This window comes from Symphalangus syndactylus, chromosome Y, assembly GCF_028878055.3.
Source record: "Symphalangus syndactylus isolate Jambi chromosome Y, NHGRI_mSymSyn1-v2.1_pri, whole genome shotgun sequence".
NCBI lineage: Eukaryota > Metazoa > Chordata > Mammalia > Primates > Hylobatidae > Symphalangus > Symphalangus syndactylus.
The window spans coordinates 7885252-7904566 of NC_072448.2; the positions used below are offsets into that span (position 1 = coordinate 7885252).

The 19315-nt window shown below is 49.2% G+C and overlaps 1 protein-coding gene across 3 annotated transcripts in view; it reads right to left on the reverse strand.

The window, feature by feature from the left end:
• Positions 1–19315, reverse strand: part of LOC129475918 (P2Y purinoceptor 8) — an 82336-nt gene that overhangs the window by 24166 nt on the left and 38855 nt on the right. Inside the window, exon 1 of one of the 3 annotated variants that reach the window (XR_010119802.1) lies at positions 11973–12257. The exons of 1 other annotated variant lie outside the window; for it this stretch is intronic. Coding sequence is in view for 1 of the 2 variants with exons in the window: in XM_055269677.2 (XP_055125652.1) it covers positions 11973–11999 (27 nt within the window). In the remaining variant the exon portion in view is untranslated. Of the gene's footprint in view, positions 1–11972; positions 12299–19315 lie in introns of those variants that run through there. One more of the 3 variants, XM_055269677.2, reaches the window with a different exon arrangement.

Consider the following 19315-nt stretch of genomic DNA (forward strand, 5'->3'; position numbering starts at 1 on the left):
ATTGCCTAGGTTTTCTTCTAGGGTTTTTATGGTTTTAGGTCTAACATTTAAGTCTTTAATCCATCTTGAATTAATTTTAGTATAAGGTGTAAGGAAGGGATCCAGTTTCAGCTTTCTACATATGGCTAGCCAGTTTTCCCAGCACCATTTATGAAAATTCGGCACATGTACACCATGGAATACTATGCAGCCATAAAAAATGATGAGTTCATGTCCTTTGTAGGGACATGGATGAAGCTGGAAACCATCATTCTCAGCAAACTATCACAAGGACAAAAAACCACACACTGCATGTTCTCACTCATAGGTGGGAACTGAACAATGAGAACACATGGACACAGGAAGGGAAACATCACACACCAGGGCCTGTTGTGGGGTGGGGGAGCGGGGAGGGATAACATTAGGAGATATACCTAATGCTAAATGACGAGTTAATGGGTGCAGCACACCAACATGGCACATGGATACATATGTAACAAACCTGCACGTTGTGCACATGTACCCTAGAACTTAAAGTATAATAAAAAAAGATAAAATCAATTATTTTAATTTAAATAAATAAAGATCGTTGCTCTGGGTGAGTTTGATGCTGACTTGCCTTAGGATAGTTTAACTGTGATTGGGTGGATTCTACTCATCCTGTTTCCAGCCACGTGCTCAGCAAAGCAGTCAAAGAGAAAGATTGCTGGAGAAGAAACGGAGACAGCCTCAACTACCTTGTTTCTGTCTGAAGTCAAAGCCAGACTCCCTTAGATTCAAAGCGAGGTTTCCTTAAAACCCAAACAGGAGCCAGGTGCGGTGGCTCACGCCTGTAATCCCAGCACTTTGGGAGGCTGAGGTGGGTGGATCACCTGAGGCTGGGAGTTCGAGACCAGCCCGACCAATATGGAGAAACCCCATCTCTACTAAAAATACAAAATTAGCTGGGCTTGGAGGCGCACACCTGTAATCCCAGCTACTCGGAAGGCTGAGGCAGGAGAATTGCTTGAACCCGGGAGGCAGATGTCGCGGTGAGCCGAGATTGCGCCGTGGCACTCCAGCCTGGGCAACAAGAACAAAACTTTGTCTAAAGAAAAAAAAAAAAAAAAGAAACAACCCAAACAGGAACTCCATTAAAACCCAAAGCTGCCCTCCCTTAGACTCAAAAAGAGGCTTCCTTAAAACCCAAAGAGGGGCTGCCTTAGACCCAAAGCTGAGCTCCCCCAAACCCAAAGTTGGACTCCCCTAAACCCAAAGCTGAGTTCTCTTAACCACAAAGCTGGGCTCTCCTAAACCCAATGCTGACCTCCTTTAAACCCGAAGCTGAGCTCCCTTAGACCAAAAGCTGGACTCCCGTAAGCCCAAAGCTGGGCTCCCCTAAACCCAAAGCTGGGCCCTCATAGACCTAAAGCTGACTTCCCCTAAACCCAAAGTTGGGCCCTCATAGACCTAAAGCTGGGTTCCCCTAAACCCAAAGCTGGGCCCTCATAGACCTAAAGCTGGGTTCCCCTAAACCCAAAGCTGAGCTCCCTTAGACCCAAAGCTGGGCTCCCCTAAAACTCAAAGCTGAGCTCCTTTAAACCCAAAGCTGGACTCCCCTAAACCCAAAGCTGGGCCCTCATAGACCTAAAGCTGGGTTCCCCTAAACCCAAAGCTGGGCTCCCCTAAACCCAAAGCTGAGCTCCCCTAAAACCCAAAGCTAGGCTCCTTTAAACCCAAAGCTGGGATCCCTTAAACCCAAAGCTGGGCTCCCCTAAAACTCAAAGCTGGGCTCCCTTAAACCCAAAGCTGGACTCTCCTAAACCCAAAGCTGGGCCCTCATAGACCTAAAGCTGGGTTCCCCTAAACCCAAAGCTGGGCTCCCCTAAACCCAAAGCTTGGCTCCTTTAAACCCAAAGCTGGGCTCCCCTAAAACTCAAAGCCGAGCTCCTTTAAACCCAAAGCTGGACTCCCCTAAACCCAAAGCTGGGCTCCCCTAAACCCAGGGAAGATTTTCATCTTTGAACACAAAGGAGTGTGTTTTTCTCTTGTTCCCTGGACCCAAACCCGCAGTGACAGGAACCCCCAGATGTGACAAGCCTCCAGTATATGTGTTTCCCCACACGCGAGCCAGTTTCAATCTCTCTCCTGTGAAAGATACAAGGATCCCGGGGTAGCAGTGATCATAGACAGAGACTCATTTCTTTGTTCTCTTTGTGACCTAAGGGAGGTTCTCAGGCCAACAGAAGAGGATATTTTAAAAGATTTCAAAGCAGTATGCATCCTAGGCTACCACTCAGCACAAGAAATTAACATTACAGGCCGGGCGCAGGGGCTCACGCCTGTCATCTCAGCACTTTGGAAGGCTGAGGCGGGCGGATCACGAGGTCGGGAGTTCCAGACCAGCCTGGTCAACATTGCAAAACCTCGTCTTTACTAAAAATACAAAAAAAAAATTAGCCGGGTGTCGTGGCAGGTGCCTGTCATTCCAGCTACTCGGGAGGCTGAGACGGGAGAATTGCTGGAACCTGGGAGGCAGAGGTTGCAGGGAGCTGAGATCACACCACTGCACTCCAGCCTGAGCGACAGAGCAAAACCCTGTCAAAAAAAAAAAAAAAAAAGAAGAGGCAGCTGGGGCACCTTCCTGAGCAAAAACTAGAATCCTCCGTGTCCCATTCAAGTCCTGCGTGTTTGCAAATTGACTCCAAAAATCACCGGGTGGGTCCTGAAATAGTTAACCATATCATGCACCAATTCCCCTCCTAGGTAAAAGCTGGAGACAAAGACAGGTGGAGAATTTGTTAAGCAAACATCTGATTCCTTAATGAGGTAATAATGTCTTTTTTTTTTTTTTTAGAGACAGGATTGCACTCTGTTGTTCAGGCTGCTCTCCAACTCCTAGATTCAAGAAACCCTCCTCCCTCAGCCTCCAAAAGTGTTGAGATTACAGTCTGAGCCACTGCACCCGGCTCTTAATAATGTCTTTTTTCTTCTTTTGAAGGCGGATTCTCACTCGGTCGTCCAGGCTGGAGTGCAGTGGCTTCATGGCGGCTCACTGCAACCTTCTCCTCTGGGGTTCAAGCAATTCTCATGCCTCAGCCTCCCGAGTAGCTGGAACTACAGGTGTGTGCCACCATGCCCAGCTACATTTTTGTATTTTAGTAAAGGTGGGCGTTTTACCATGTTGCCCAGGCTGGTCTCAAATTCCTGAGGTCAGACAATCCACTTGCCTTGGCCGCCCAAACTGCTAGGATTACAGGAATGAGCCACTGAGCCCAGCCCCTTAATGATGTCTTACTGTAAATTATAGCTAAATGTGTACACATTAAATTAAATATTACCTTATTAACATTTTATTTACTTTTGTCTCTTTTATATTGTAATTAAGGCTATATGGATATGTAAATTTAATAATATGTAAATATACGTAATCATATAAAGTAATATATATTATTGTATATTACATATATTATTTATATATAATTTTTATATAATAACTTATTTACAAGTTATTATATAATAAATTAAACATGTTATATAGTATGTATATTTAATAATTATATACAATATATTGTATAGTATCATTTATATGTTATATATAATTTGTGTATCATATGTAACATATTGAACATACCATATATAAAATTATATACAACATTTTATAGATCACGTTATGTGTATATATAATATATATATAATTATATGTATAATACATTATTTCTGCATGTCATTTTGGTAAGTGAGGGTAACATTAGAAAATATATAAAAAGGGGTGTGGCCGGGCGTGGTGGCTCACACCTATAATTGCAGGACTTTGGGAGGCTGAGACGGGTGGATCACCTGAGGCCGGTGGATCACCTGAGGCCAGAAGTTCGAGACCAGCCTGGCCAACATGGTGAAACCCTGTCTTTACTAAAAATACAAAATGAGCTGGGCATGGTGGCAGGTGCCTGTTATCCCAGCTACTTGGGAGGCCGAGGCAGGAGAATTGCTTGAACTGAGGAGGCGGAGGTTGCAGTGAGCGGAGATCGTGCCACTGCACTCCAGCCTGGGTGAAAAGAGTGAAACTCTGTCTCAACAACAACAAAAAATGGTTGCACCAATAAAAACTTGCAAATGAACGTTCCCTGCAGCACTCTTCACAACAGCCAAAAGGTGGAAACAGCCCAAGTGTCCGTCAACAGACAGACAGATAAACACAACGTGGCCCCCCCATGCACACAGTGGAATAGTATACAGCTATGAAAAGGAACAAGGCTGTGACCCAGGCTACACTGTGGATGAATCTTGAAGACATCACACTCAGGGACAGAAGCCAGACACAGAAGGCCACATGGTGTAGGATTCCATTTCAATAAAATGCCCAGAACAGGCCTTTGTGGGGAATGACAAAGTGGTGGAAATAGACAGAGGTGGCCGTTTCCCAGCACTGTGAATGTCCTAAATGTCCCCCAGTTATTTGCTTTAAAATGGTGAGTTGATGTAAAGCACAATCTCAACAAGAAACAATTGTCTCTTGAAGCAGGAAGGACACTCCTCAGGTTTCTGTTTTACTTCCTGCGTCCGAGCTGGCCTTCCCCCACACCCTCCTGGCTGACTCCCTTCCCCCACACCCTCCTGGCTGACTCCCTTCCCCTACACCTTCCTGGCTGACTCCCTTCCCCCACACCCTCCTGGCTGAGTCCCTTCCCCCACACCCTCCTGGCTGACTCCCTTCCCCTACACCTTCCTGGCTGACTCCCTTCCCCCACACCCTCCTGGCTGAGTCCTGAATGCTCCTGCGTTCTTAATGCTGCACCGCTTGTTGCTTGGGTCTTCCTGTCCCCCAGAGAGCCCCGGCCCTGGCCACGGTGACCCTTTTACCCCAGGACAGGGCAGCCCCAGGGCCGAGCTTCTGCTTTTGGGGGATGCAGCAGTCACTGGGGCTGTAGCCAGCCTGGCCTCCTCATCCCTCAGGTCCCCACCGGGGTGTTTGGAGCTGGCTGCGCAAGCCTTCCCTGCCTGTGGTCCCCTATGGCCAAGTTGACCTTGGCTGGGCATGAGTGGAGGGGAAGCAGTGGCCACCACTGTGTGAACCAGTGACCTCATGCTGTCCGTCAGGAAGCCACAGTGAAAGGCGTGCAAGTTCTCAAGTCCAGCATTGTTTCAACTTCCTCCTCCTCTTCCCTGGCCACACAGAGCTTCCTTCCTAGCTACCTGGAGATGACAGGGATGGAGAAGGTCAAGTGTACTTGAGTCCTCAGGTGACATCGCCTGTTTCTGGAGCAGGCGTCACATTGAATGTGTGCAAACATTTTCTTGTGCACCCATCCTAGGAAGATGCGCTTATCATCTTTGCTTTACATATAGGGACACTGAGGTGCAGAGGGCATAAGGAACCTGAGCCATGAGTGATAAGGACGTGGTGACTGAGACCCAGGCCCTAGGTTTTCTGGGCATGTAGAAGATGCCACACTCTGCTTTGCAATAATCTCCAAATACACGCATCTGAGCGGAAACACACCTGCACCTCTGAGCCTGAACTCTGCACCTGTCTCCGGCTGCCTGTTTCATCCTCCTTGCCCTCCCAAAGGGATTTCAGGGACTATACTGCATACCGAGAACTCCCCAAGGAGAAGAGACCTGAAGTGTATCATCCTGGTGCTCCCTGAGGCTGGAGCAGAGTCCTGGCCTGCTGGGCAGGTGCATTTGCACCTGCTCTTCACAGGGGTTGGGAACAAGTCAGAATACAGGTAAAAAAGAGGAGGCCGGGTGCGGCGGCTCACGCCTGTAATCCCAGCACTTTGGGAGGCTGAGGCGGGTGGATCACAAGGTCAGGAGATCGAGACCACCCTGGCTAACATGGTGAAACCCCGTTTCTACTAAAAATATAAAAAATTAGCCGGGCGTGGTAGTGGGCACCTGTAGTCCCAGCTACTTGGGAGGCTGAGGCAGGAGAATGGCGTAAACCCAGGAGGCGGAGCTTGCAGTCAGTCAAGATCGTGCCACTGCGCTCCAGCCTGGGCAACAGAGCGAGACGCCGTCTCAAAAAAAAAAAAAAAAGAAAAGAAAAAAGAGGAAGCTGGGCACAGTGACTCACACTTGTAATCCCAGCACTTTGGGAGGCCGAGGCGGGTGGATCACCTGAGGTCGGGAGTTCGAGACCAGCCTGACCAACATGGAGAAATCCCATCTCTACTAAAAATTAGCTGGGTGTGGTGGCGCATGCCTGCAATCCCAGCTACTTGGGAGGCTGAGGCAGGAGAATCGCTTGAACCCGGCAGGTGGAGGTTGCAGTGAGCCAAGATCGCACCACTGCACTCCAGCCTGGGCAACAAGAGTGAAACTCTGTCTCAAAAAAAAAAAAAAAAAGAAGTGGGTCTCAACAGGGTCCCCAGTGTATCACTAACAGCTGAGCCTCCCCAGGAGCCCCGCAGCCTGCCTGAGTTATTACTGGAGAGGCAGAACGAGCTGAGGAATCTCACTGCCTGGTTCTGCTCTAAACCATCCTCCTGGGAAGGGGTGAATGCAAAGCTACGACGTGACTACAACTCAAAGGCTGGGGTGCTGTTTCCCCTGCTCGCTCTCAGGCACAGATGATGTGCTCATGCCAGCTTCCTTGGTACGGTGGTCTACCTGGCCCTGCAGAAGGCTGTGTCCCCACAGCGGTGGGACCAACTCAGAGATATCTCCTGTAGGTCCTCTGCCCCTGCAGCTCCTTATGCCTGTCTGCACCCAGCACGGTGTCTTGAGTGACACCTTCAACCCTCCTTCTTGGGGCATCAGCCCACCATGGACCTGCCAGAGCCTCTTGGAAATCTGCATTTCATTCCAGCCCATGGGTGCCAGCTCCTGCCTCCATGAAGACCCTCTCCTCCCCACCAGGTACCTGCTGCAAACTCTTTTGGGTCTGCTGTCCTTAGCTTAGAGCTCTGCACCCAGGATGGTCTTGGTAAATGCAGGGTGTATATGTGTGTGTGTGTGTGTGTGTGTGACACAGGACATTCCCAATGACTGTGGAGGGAATGAATGGGTGCCTGTATGAATAACACTCAGAGCATCCACACAAATGTGGAGAGAATGGATGAATGACATCCAGGATTCAGTCACGCAAATGTGGAGGGAATGAATGAATGATACCTAGGATTCACTCCCACAAATGTGGAGGAAATGAATGAATGATACCCAAGGATTCCCCACAAATATGAAGGGAAAGAATGAATGACACCCAGAGATTCATTCCCACAAATGTGCAGGGAAAGAATGAATGACACCCAGGATTCACTTCCCCAAATGTAGAGAGAATGAATGAATGATATCCAGGATTCACTTCCGCAAATGTAGAGAGAGTGAATGAATGATACCCAGGGATTCCCCACAAATGTGGAGAGAATGAATGAATGATATCCAGGGATTCCTCACAAATGTGGAGGGAATAAATGAATGACACCTAAGGATTCCTCACGAATGTGAAGGGAATGAATGAATGACACCCAGGATTCACTTCTGCAAATGTAGAGAGAATGAATGAATGATACCCAGAGATTCCCCACAATTGTGGAGGGAATGAATGACTGACACTTAAGGATTCCCCACAAATGTAGAGGGAATGAATAACACTCAAAGATTTACTCCTGCAACTGTGGAGAGAATGAATGAATGAATGACACCTAAGGATTCCTCACAAATGTGGAGGTAATGAATGAATGACACCCAGGATTCACTTCTGCAAATGTAGAGAGAATGATTTAATGATACCCAGATATTCCCCGCAAATGTGAAGGGAACGAATGAATGACATCCAGGGATTCCCCACAAATGTGGAGGGAATGAATGAATGACACCTAAGGATTCCCCACAAATGTGGAGGGAAGGAATGAATGACACCTAAGGATTCCCCACAAATGTGGAGGGAATGAATGAATGACACCCAGAGATTCATTCCTGCAAATGTGGAGGGAATGAACGAATGAGTTGCACACAGGCCTTGCTTGATAAACGAATGGGTGAATGCATAAATGAATGACGTGCAGGGTTTTCTCCCTAAACGTGGAGTGAATAAATGAAAGAGTGAATGCATGATGCCCACTAGTTCCTGACAAGTGTGGAGCAAATGAGTAAATGAGTGAATGCCATTCTGAGAATGTAGAGTGAATGAGTGATGGAATGTGTGGAGCAAATGAGTGAATGAATGGATGAATGCATGCCACTGTGAGAATGCAGAGCGAATGAGTGATGGAATGTGTGGAGCAAATGAGTGAATGAACGAATGAATGAATGCCACTCTGAGAATGCAGAGTGAATGAGTGATGGAATGTGTGCAGCAAATGAGTAAATGAATGAATGAATGAATGCCACTGTGAGAATGCAGAGTGAAGGAGTGATGGAATGTGTGGAGCAAATGAGTAAATGAATGAATGAATGAATGCCACTCTGAGAATGCAGAGTGAATGAGTGATGGAATGAATGAATGCCAGTCTGAGAATGCAGAGTGAATGAGTGATGGAATGAATGAATGCCATTCTGAGAATGTAGAGTGAAGGAGTGATGGAATGTGTGGAGCAAATGAGTGAATGAATGAATGAATGAATGCCACTCTGAGAATGCAGAGTGAATGAGTGATGGAATGAATGAATGCCATTCTGAGAATGCAGAGTGAATGAGTGATGGAATGTGTGGAGCAAATGAGTGAATGAATGAATGAATGCCACTCTGAGAATGCAGAGTGAATGAGTGATGGAATGTGTGGAGCAAATGAGTAAATGAATGAATGAATGAATGCCACTGTGAGAATGCAGAGTGAAGGAGTGATGGAATGTGTGGAGCAAATGAGTAAATGAATGAATGAATGAATGCCACTGTGAGAATGCAGAGTGAAGGAGTGATGGAATGTGTGGAGCAAATGAGTAAATGAATGAATGAATGAATGCCACTGTGAGAATGCAGAGTGAAGGAGTGATGGAATGTGTGGAGCAAATGAGTAAATGAATGAATGAATGAATGCCACTGTGAGAATGCAGAGTGAATGAGTGATGGAATGTGTGGAGCAAATGAGTAAATGAATGAATGAATGAATGCCACTCTGAGAATGCAGAGTGAATGAGTGATGGAATGTGTGGAGCAAATGAGTGAATGAATGAATGAACACTGTGAGAATGCAGAGTGAATGAGTGATGGAATGTGTGGAGCAAATGAGTGAATGAATGAATGAATGCCACTGTGAGAATGCAGAGCGAATGAGTGATGGAATGTGTGGAGCAAATGAGTGAATGAATGAATGAATGCCACTCTGAGAATGCAGAGTGAATGAGTGATGGAATGTGTGCAGCAAATGAGTAAATGAATGAATGAATGAATGCCACTGTGAGAATGCAGAGTGAAGGAGTGATGGAATGTGTGGAGCAAATGAGTGAATGAATGAATGAATGAATGCCACTCTGAGAATGCAGAGTGAATGAGTGATGGAATGAATGAATGCCATTCTGAGAATGCAGAGTGAATGAGTGATGGAATGTGTGGAGCAAATGAGTGAATGAATGAATGAATGCCACTCTGAGAATGCAGAGTGAATGAGTGATGGAATGTGTGGAGCAAATGAATAAATGAATGAATGAATGAATGCCACTCTGAGAATGCAGAGTGAAGGAGTGATGGAATGAATGAATGCCATTCTGAGCACGGAGTGAATGAGTGATGGAATGGACAGAAGGTGGCAGGGGCAGTGTGGACGTTGGCCCCACCGCCTGCTTCTGGCCCACTTTGGTCCAGCTTGCTACTGGCCCTGACCTCTTTGCTGCATCCATGGAAACTGTAGGCCCAGCACCCCTGGCCCCTGGGGTCACTCCCTCTCTGGGCTGTGTGGTTCTCCAGGACTGCCGATCAATGAGGAGAGGGGTGTGGTCCAAGCCTTTCAATCACTGAGGATAGGGGGGTGTGGTCCAAGCCTGTCAATCACTGAAGATGGGGGTGTGTGGCCCAAGCCTGTCAATCACCCAAGAGAGGGGCGTGGCCCAAGCCTGGCCAGTTAGGGGTCCCCCTCACCCTGTTCGTAAAAATTATCTCAAGCAGTGGTCATTTGTTTCTGACATGGCTGGTCGGAACCCTTCAGGAGGTGTGACTTGTGGGTGCCAGGAGAGAGAGGGTGTCTCTTTTCCCATTTGATTCTGCTCTGAAAAGATGGGGACCCCAGGCTACCACAGACCCTCTTTCCATCGCTATAGAGAAAGTGGTCTTCCTCCAGTGATTCCACACCCTGCAGCTGAGGGAGGCAGAAAAAGGTGGGGCTGAAACGTGGGAAGAGAGAAAGAGAAAGAGGAGAAACTGATGACCATTTAAGCTCCTGGATCCAGCCATGCCTGAAGCCCCCATAGAAATCCTAATTATCCAATTTGAGGATTTCCACCTTGACTTCAGCTAGCTCGACTCAAGTTTCTATTGCTGGCCATAGAAGACAGTTATGCCTCAAGCACTAGGGGTAGGCAGGCTGGGCTCCCAGTTGAGGGACAGAATGGTCCTAGTTTCAGAGAGAGGGCCCATGGAGCCTATGCCCCCTGCCCTGGGCTGAGACATGGTTGTTCCAAAGACAGTCACGCATCATTCATCACTAATTCCCCAGCACAGTGGTTCAAGGCTAACAAGCAGCACTCAGCGCCCACCTCTGCCTCTTTCTGGTTGTAGGTCTTGAACACACCCCCACCTCCATGTCTGCCTCAGTTGCCATTACTGGTAAAACAGGGATGATCGTAGTAGCACCTGTCCCACGAAGTTTTGAAAATCCCAGAGGTCAGGCTGGGTGTGCGGTGGCTCACACCTGTAATCCCAGCACTTTGGGAGGCCAAGGTGGGTGGATCATGAGGTCAGGAGTTCTAGACCAGCCTGGCCAACATAGTGAAACCCCATCTCTACTAAAAAATACAAAAAATTAGCCAGGTGTGGTGGTGGGCACCTGTAATCCCAGCTACGTGGGAGGCTGAGGCAGGAGAATCACTTGAACCCGGCAGGTGGAGGTTGCAGTGAGCCGAGATCGTGCCACTGCACTCCAGCCTGGGCAACAATGAAAGACAAGAAAGGAAAGAAAGGAGGGGGGGAGGGGAGGGGAGAGGAAGGGGAAAGGGGAAGGAGGAAGGAGGAAGGAGGAGGAAGGAGGAAGGAAGAAAGAGGAAGGAGGAGGAAGAAAGAAAGAGGAAGGAGGAGGAAGGAGGAAGGAGGAAAGAGGAAGGAGGGAGGAAGGAGGAAGGAGGAAAGAGGAAGGAGGAAGGAGGAAGGAGGAAAGAGGAAGGAGGAAAGAGGAAGGAGGAAGGAGGAAGGAGGGAGGAAGGAGGAAGGATGGAGGGAGGGAAGGAGGAAGGAGGAAGGAGGGAGGGGAGGAGGAAGGAGGAGGAAGGAGGAAGGAGGAAACAGGAAGGAGGAAGGAGGGAGGGAGGGAAGGAAGGAAGGAAAAGATCCCAGAGATAAAAGCCTTGTAAAAGCAGCTGCTGCGTCCTTGTCACTCAATCGACGTCAACTATTTTTATTAGCGAAAAACCAAAAACAACCTCTCGTCCCCACAAAACAGAAGCAAAATAAAAGCCAAAGACAGGTGTTAAGATTTCTGGGAGAGCGCATTTTAAAGAAGGTGGACTTTGTTCATCTCGAGAGCGACCCAAGCCAGCATCTCGGCGTCCTGTACCCTTCGTCAAAGGAACAATTGACTTGAAAATTGGGAATCTCTGTTAAAACGGACAAGATGATTTTGCTCTTTTCTTGTGGCAACGTCTGAACATGTGCAAGAAAGGGGTATTTTTTAGGCCAACCTCAGCCCTCTCTGCGACCCTCGACAGCTTGTGCGAATTGCACAGCTCCTATGTGGAGGCTGTGTGTCATTTTGCAGGACTCTGGTGAGCCCGGGTTAAAAATCACACACCCCAAAGGGAAGCTGAGCTGAGGGTCTTCTCTGTCATTCAACAGCGTCTCTGGCCCGGATATGCCCTGCTAGCTGGGGTATTTCTGCAGGGCAGCCTCTCCTACCCCAACACCCCCAGGTCCCCGTGACTTACAACGGTGGCTGCAGGGAGGGCAGACATCCTGGGTGATGCTGGTCTGGTGGTGCTTGTCTGAGCAGCCGTTAAGCTAGGCAGGGGGTCCTCGGGGACCCTCCTCCTGGTCCAGAGGCGGCTGCCCTACGGGAGTGAGCACTGCACAGGAGCAGGAGTGGAGGGCCAGCTGTCTGCTGTGCTGGGAAAAAAAATCCCACAGGCTGTGCCTGCGGCGCACCCTGAGGCAGACACCAGCAGCCTCTGTAGACCCAGAGAGCTGCTCTCAGCTGCGATCTGTCATCTGCAGACTGAGATTGGTGCACGGTGGTTATGAAACCGGCCAGACCAACAATAGATGGAAAAGGTTCCTCTTTTATGGCCCTGGGCCCCAGGGAGCGACGTCAGGTAATCAGAGGGGGATTTTATGTGTTTTTCTCCTAATGCGATATTTTTCAATGTGACTTTTTTTTTTTTTAATGAGTTTGGCCTCCACGTATGTGGGACCATTGCCTCAGAAGGGTTAGTTTAGGATTAGAAAATGGGTTAAAGTTAAGGACAGCTTCTCTTGCATATATTGGATATTACTTTATGCTTTATGTGAAAATACTAATTTTTAAAAATAGGTATGCCCGTAGTCACTATTTGTTTTCTTTTAAGACTGAGTCTCGCTCTGCCTCCCAAACCGGAGTGCAATGGCACAGTCTCGGCTCACGGTGGCTTCCTCCTCCCGGGTTCAAATGATTCTGCCTCAGCCTCCCAAGTAGCTGGGAAGACAGGCATACATCACCACACCCGGCTAAATTTTTTGTTGTTGTTGTATTTTTTTTTTTAGTACAGACAGGATTTCATCATGTTGGTCAGGCTGGTCTCGAACTCCTGACCTCAGGTGATCCACCCGCCTCACCATCCCAAAGTGCTGGGATTATGGGCGTGAGCCACCGCGCCTGGCTGCGTATTCACTATTTAAAAGCAGTCAGTACTCATTGGATGATGCTAAGACAGTTTTTTATTTGGAAGCTTGAGGCTGCAGTGAGCTGAACTGCACTGTACTCACTGTTCTGAACTGAATTGAACTCACACCACTGCACTCCAGCCTGGGTGACAGAGCAGGACCCTGTCTTAAAAATTAAAGGGAGGGCCCTTCATTACAAACAGCGAGGTCCGTATATATTTTCTGAGTTTCATATCTGTTACAGGCTGAATTGTACCCTCCCAAATTCATACGTTAAAGTCCTAACCCCTGGGACCACACAGTGTGGCTGTATTTGGAGATTACTTCTTTAAAGGGTTAACAGCAGTAAAATGAGGTCACCAGAAGTGGGCCCTGATCCAATAGGACTGGTGTCCTCATAAGAAGAGCATATGAGGACACAGACACACACAGAGGGACGACCCTGTGAGGACACAGGGAGAAGACGGCATCTCCAAGCCCAGGAGAGAGGCCTCAGGAGGAACCAGCCCTGCCCACACCTGGATCTCCGACTTCCAGCCTCCAGGACTGTGGGAGAATCAATGTCTGTTGTTTCTAAGCCACCTAGTCTATGGTATTCTGGGATAGTAGTTCGAAATGGACAAAGACAGCTCATAAGAAGAGGAGATGAGGACACAGACACACACAGAGGGACAACCCTGTGAGGACACAGGGAGAAGACGGCATCTCTAAGTCCACGAGAGAGGCCTAAGGAGGAACCAGCCTTGCCCACACCTGGATCTCAGACTTCCAGCCTTCAGGTCTGTGGGAGAATCAATGTCCGTTGTTCAGAATCACCCAGTTTGCAGTGTTTTATTATGGCGGCCGAGCTGACTACCCCTTCACTCTGAAGCAGGCAGGAGAAGGCAGACGTCAGAGATGCTGCCGAAACCTAGGCTGAATGGACGTGAACTTGGGATGCCGCCGAGACCTAGGCTGAATGGACGTGAACTTGGGTACCACTGGCTTGTCCCTGCTGTCAAATCCCAAAGACCAAAGATCTTGAGACCATCTGGAGTCATGCTCCCCCCCGATCCCCAGCTTCTCAGTAGAGACAGCATGTTACGGGGTGGGAAATGGTGGTTCCCTGCCTTGGCATTGGGGAGTCACATGAGGTCAGAGCCACAGCCACAGCCCTCCCGGGTACGACTCCCCGGGATTCCACCCTCTGCCCTTACAGAGGGTATCTCTCTCTCTCCGCTCAGTTCGCAGGAAGCAGCTGGTCTGCAGTTCCCAAATCTACTTCTTGGAGCCTGTGTCCTCTACTATTTTCCTGGAGGGAACAGGATGGGAAGGAGGCTGGTGTCCCCTTAAAACATTCAGTCAGCCGCCGCCTCAGACGGAACAGTCATGTGTAGATAACTAGGACATGGGGTCATATTCAACACTGCTTCCCGTGACTTTTTCTTTCTTTCTTTTTTATGAGACGGAGTCTCATTTTGTCTCCCAGGTGGGAGTGCAGTAGCGCGATCTTGGCTCACTGCAACCTCCACCACCCTGGTTCAAGCAATTCTCCTGCCTCAGCCTCCCCAGTAGCTGGGACTACAGATGCCCGCCACCACGCCCGGCTAATTTTTGTATTTTTAGTAGAGACAGGGTTTCACCATGTTGGCCAGGGTGGTCTCGATCTCCTGACCTCGTGATCTGCCCGCCTCGGCCTCCCAAAGTGCTGGGATTACAGGCGTGAGCCACTGCACCTGGTCAAGTATTTTTAATATTAGTATTTTAGAAACTCAGTCACTGCACTAGTAAACCAGCACGGATAGAAACACAAACATCAGGCCGGGCGTGGTGGCTCACGTGTGTAATCCCAGCGCTTTGTAAGGCCAAGGCAGGTGAATCACTTGAGGTCAGGAGTTCGAGACCAGTCTGATCAACATGGTGAAACCCCGTCTCTATTTAAAATACAAAAATTAGCCGGGCTTGGTGGCGGGTGCCTGTAATCCCAGCTACTCAGGAGACTGAGGCAGGAGAATCACTTGAACCCAGGAGGCGGAGGTTGCAGTGAGCCGAGATTGTGCCATTGCACTGCAGCCTGGGTGACAGAGTGAGACTCCGTCTCAAAACAAAACAAAAAAAGAAACTCAAACATCACAGAGAGAGATCAATTTTTTTAAAAATAGCATGTTAATTAGGGTTTTCTCGGGTTTTTTTCAAGACAAGGTCTCATTCTGTGGCCCAAGCTGGAGTGTAGGCCGGGCACGGTGGCTCACGCCTGTAATCCCAGCATTCTGGGAGGCCGAGGTGGGCAGATCGCCTGAGGTCAGGAGTTTGAGACCAGCCTGGCCAAGATGGTGAAACCCTGTGTCTACTAAAACTACAAAAACTAGCCGGGCATGGTGGCGGGCACCTGTAATCCCAGCTACTTGGGAGGCTGAGGCAGGAGAATCGCTTGAACCTGGGAGGCAGAGGTTGCGGTGAGCCGAGATCGTGCCACGGCACTCCAACCTGGGTGACAAAGTGAGACTCCGTCTCAAAAAAAGAAAAAAAAATTAGCTGGGCGTGGTGGTGCACACCTGTAATCCCAGCTAGTTGGGAGGCTGAGGCAGGAGAGTCGCTTGAACCCGGGAGGCGGAGGTTGCGGTGAGCTGAGATGGCGCCACGGCACTCCAGCCTGGGTGACAACAGTAAATTCTGTCTCTAAATAAATAAATAAATAGTATGCTGAGAAGCAAATATGGCTTTTTCTGTTTGTTATTATGGGTAGCATCTCCAAGAAGGTAACGGATTTGCTGAGGTGTGGAGTGGCATCCAGGCTGGTGAGAGATGGTTGGTTTGGGGAGGCAGTGGGGCGGCGAGGGGCTTGTTGGGACCGGCTTGGAGGCCTGTGGGTGTCAGGCATGCAGCGTAGCGGGTCCTTGCCATCCAGGAAGCTGTGAGTATTTGGTTTGGGGCAGCTGAACCCGGGAAGCAGACACGGAGGAGGTAAGAAGCAGAGAGGGATGGGCAGCAACCCCACTGGATGCCAGCCAGCAGACACGGAGGAGGTAAGAAGCAGAGAGGGATGGGCAGCAACCCCACTGGATGCCAGCCAGCAGACACGGATAGCATGAAGGATAAAAATAAAAGACCAACTGCTCCCTGCGAGCTGATTCCTGGTTTGCCCTGGAGACTCAAGCTGCTCCTGAACCTTAAACAGCAACCACAGTGTTAGAAAACTGTTGACGAGGCCGGGCGCGGTGGCTCACGCCTGTCATCCCAGCACTCTCGGAGGTGGAGGCGGGTGGATCACGAGGTCAGGAGATCGAGACCATCCTGGCTAACACGGTGAAACCTCGTCTCTACTAAATATACAAAAAAATTAGCCAGGCGTGGTAGCAGGTGCCTGTAGTCCCAGCTCCTCGGGAGGCTGAGGCAGGAGAATGGCGTGAACTCAGGAGGCAGAGCTTGCAGTGAGCTGAGACTGTGCCACTGCACTCCAGCCTGGGTGACAGAGTGAGACTCCGTCTCAAAAAAAAAAAAAAAAAACTTGAAGAGGGCCAGCCCATCTTGGTTACAGCCCCTAAGAGGTGACCTTCCAACACCATGGGACCTGCAACAGCCAACTCTGTATTTTTTTTTTCAGACGGAGTTTTCCTCTTGTCACCCATGCTGGAGTGCAATGGCGTGATCTCGGTTCACTGCAACCTCTGCCTCCCAGGTTCAAGCGATTCTCCTGCCTCAGCCTCCTGAGTAGCTGGGATTACAGGCACACGCCACCACGCCCGGCTAATTTTTGTATTTTTAGTAGAGATGGAGTTTCACCATGTTGCCCAGGCTGGTCTTGAACTCCTGATCTCATGATCCGCCCTCCTCAACCTCACAAAGTGCTTGGATGACAGGTGTGAGCCACCGCGCCCGGCCCTCTGTTATTTTTTGAGATGGAGTCTCGCTCTTGTCACCCAGCCTGGAGTGCAGTGGCACGATCTTGGCTCACTGCAACTTCCGCCTCCTGAGTTCAAGTGATTCTCCTGCCTCAGCCTCCTGAGTAGCTGGGATTACAGGTGTGCGCCATCACGCCTGGCTAATTTTTGTATTTTTAGTAAAGACAGGGTTTCACCATGTTGCCCAGGCTGATCTTGAACTCCTGACTTCGTGATCCACCCGCCTCAGCCTTCCAAAGTGCTGGGATTACAGGCGTGAGCCCCTGTACCCAACCCTCTGTTTTTTCTTTTTCTTTTTTTTTTTTTTTTTTTTGAGACAGAGTTTCGCTCTTGTCCCTCAGGCTGGAGTGCAATGGCACGATCTCGGCTCACTGAAACCTCTGCCTCCCAGGTTCAAGCGATTTTCCTGCCTCAGCCTCCTGAGTAGCTGGGATTACACGAGGTGTGTGCCATCACATCCGGCCAATTTTTGTATTTTTAGTAGAGATAGGGGTTTCACCATGTTGGCCAGGCTGGTCTCGAACTCCTGACCTCAGGTGATCCTCCTGCCTTGGCCCCCAAAATGCTGGGATTACAGACGTGAGCCACCGTGCCTGGTGGCCCTGGCGTTTTCTTACACATGAGATAATGCTTGCCACAGTTACTGCCTATGTCCCTGCAAACTATCACCAGATCCCCTCTTACGCCCAAACTTTAATACAATGTTTCATGTCCTATGTGTTTACTGCCTATATTAAAACTATAACTTACGGGAAATGTGTCATTAGGTGAAACGTATGAATAAGGAAAGAAGAGAAATATAAACAAAACAAAACAAAACAAAACCCTGTAATTTAAAATACTACATTCAAACAACCTGACCAAAACTCTCTAAACAATTTCTGCAAAACAGAGCCGTAAGTAACTTGGGAACCAGACAAGGGGCAACCTGAGATGTCTTTCTATTTATTTATATCTCTAATTTTTTAAATCTGTTTTTTGTTGTTGTTTTTTTTTTTTCTTTTTGAGACAGAGTCTCGCTCTGTGGCCCAGGCTGCAGTGCAGTGGCGCGATCACGGCTCACTGCAAGCTCCACCTCCCGGGTTCACGCCATTCTCCTGCCTCAGCCTCCCGAGTAGCTGGGACCACAAGCACCTGCCACCACGCCTGGCTAATTTTTGTATTTTTAGTAGAGACGGAGTTTCACCGTGTTAGCCAGGATGGTCTCGATCTCCTGACCTCATGATCCGCCCGCCTCGGCCTCCCAAAGTGCTGGGATTACAGGTGTGAGCCGCTGTGCCCGGCCTGTTTTTGTTTTTTTTTTTTAGTTTTCAGTGTACAAATCTACCTTCACGATTAATTTCTAAGTGTTTTATTCTTTTTGGTGTTATTGTTAGTGTAATGGTTTTCTTATTCTCTTCTTTATGTACATATTTTGAGGTAGGGTCTCACTCTGTCGCCCAGGCTGGAGTGCAGTGGTGTGATCTCAGCTCACTGCAACCTCTGCCTCCCGAGTTCAAGTGATTCTCCTGCCTCAGCCTCCCGAGTAGCTGGGATTCCAGGTACACGCCACCACACCCAGCTAATTTTTGTATTTTTAGTAGAGACGGGGTTTCTATTAAATGTTGTCCAGGCTGGTCTTGAACTCCTGACCTCAGGTGATCGGCCCACCTTGCCCTCCCGAAGTCTTGGGATTACAGGCGGGAGGCCCTGTGCCTGGCCACGTTAATTCTTTACAAGTCAACAGAGGCCTGTTGCTCTGAGCTGCCGCCACCCCCGGCCCTGTTTGTGACGACCAATGGGCTTCCGTGGACGTGGGATTTTGGGTGCTAAAACCAGGAAAGCCCCCAGCAGCACCCAGGCTCTGAGGCTCTGAGGCTCTGGGAGATGGAGTCTGAGAGACACAGCCTCCCCACCAGAGGGAAATGACCCATTACAATCCCCTGGGTGGTTTTCCAGGCCAAGCAGCTGGGGCCGCCTGTCTGGCCCAGGGTGACCTGAATCTCTCGATTCTGTCCTGGGAGAGCTGGGGATTTTTAAGCCTGACCTTTTAACTTTACCACAGGGCTGCTATCCAGCCTTCCTTCCTGTGACAGTCTCTACGCCCATCTTCCAAAGCTCACAGAGCCGGCCGGAGAGTCCCGGGACCCTCCTGGAAGGAGGTGGCTGCGTCTTCTCAGATACCATGTCCAGGCTTACGTCTGAATCTTTTTGGTCTGACTCCAAGCGACGTAAATGTCAGACCCCTGGAAGTGCTCTGTGCATCCCTGTGATGGTGCTTTGTAGACTTTTGGCCTGTGTTTGACTTTCTGATGCGTTTTCATTTTCGTTTTTATGTATTTATTTATGGAGACATAAGGTCTTGCTCTGTTGCCCCAGGCTGGAATGCTGTGGTGACATTATATAGCTCACTGCAACCTCAACCTCCTGGGCTCCAGCGATCCTCCCATCTCAGCCTCCTGAGCAGCTGGGACCACAGGTGCACGCCACCACAGCTGGCTAATTATTTATTTTCGTAGAGTTGGGGTCTCATTATATTGCCCCGTCTTAGT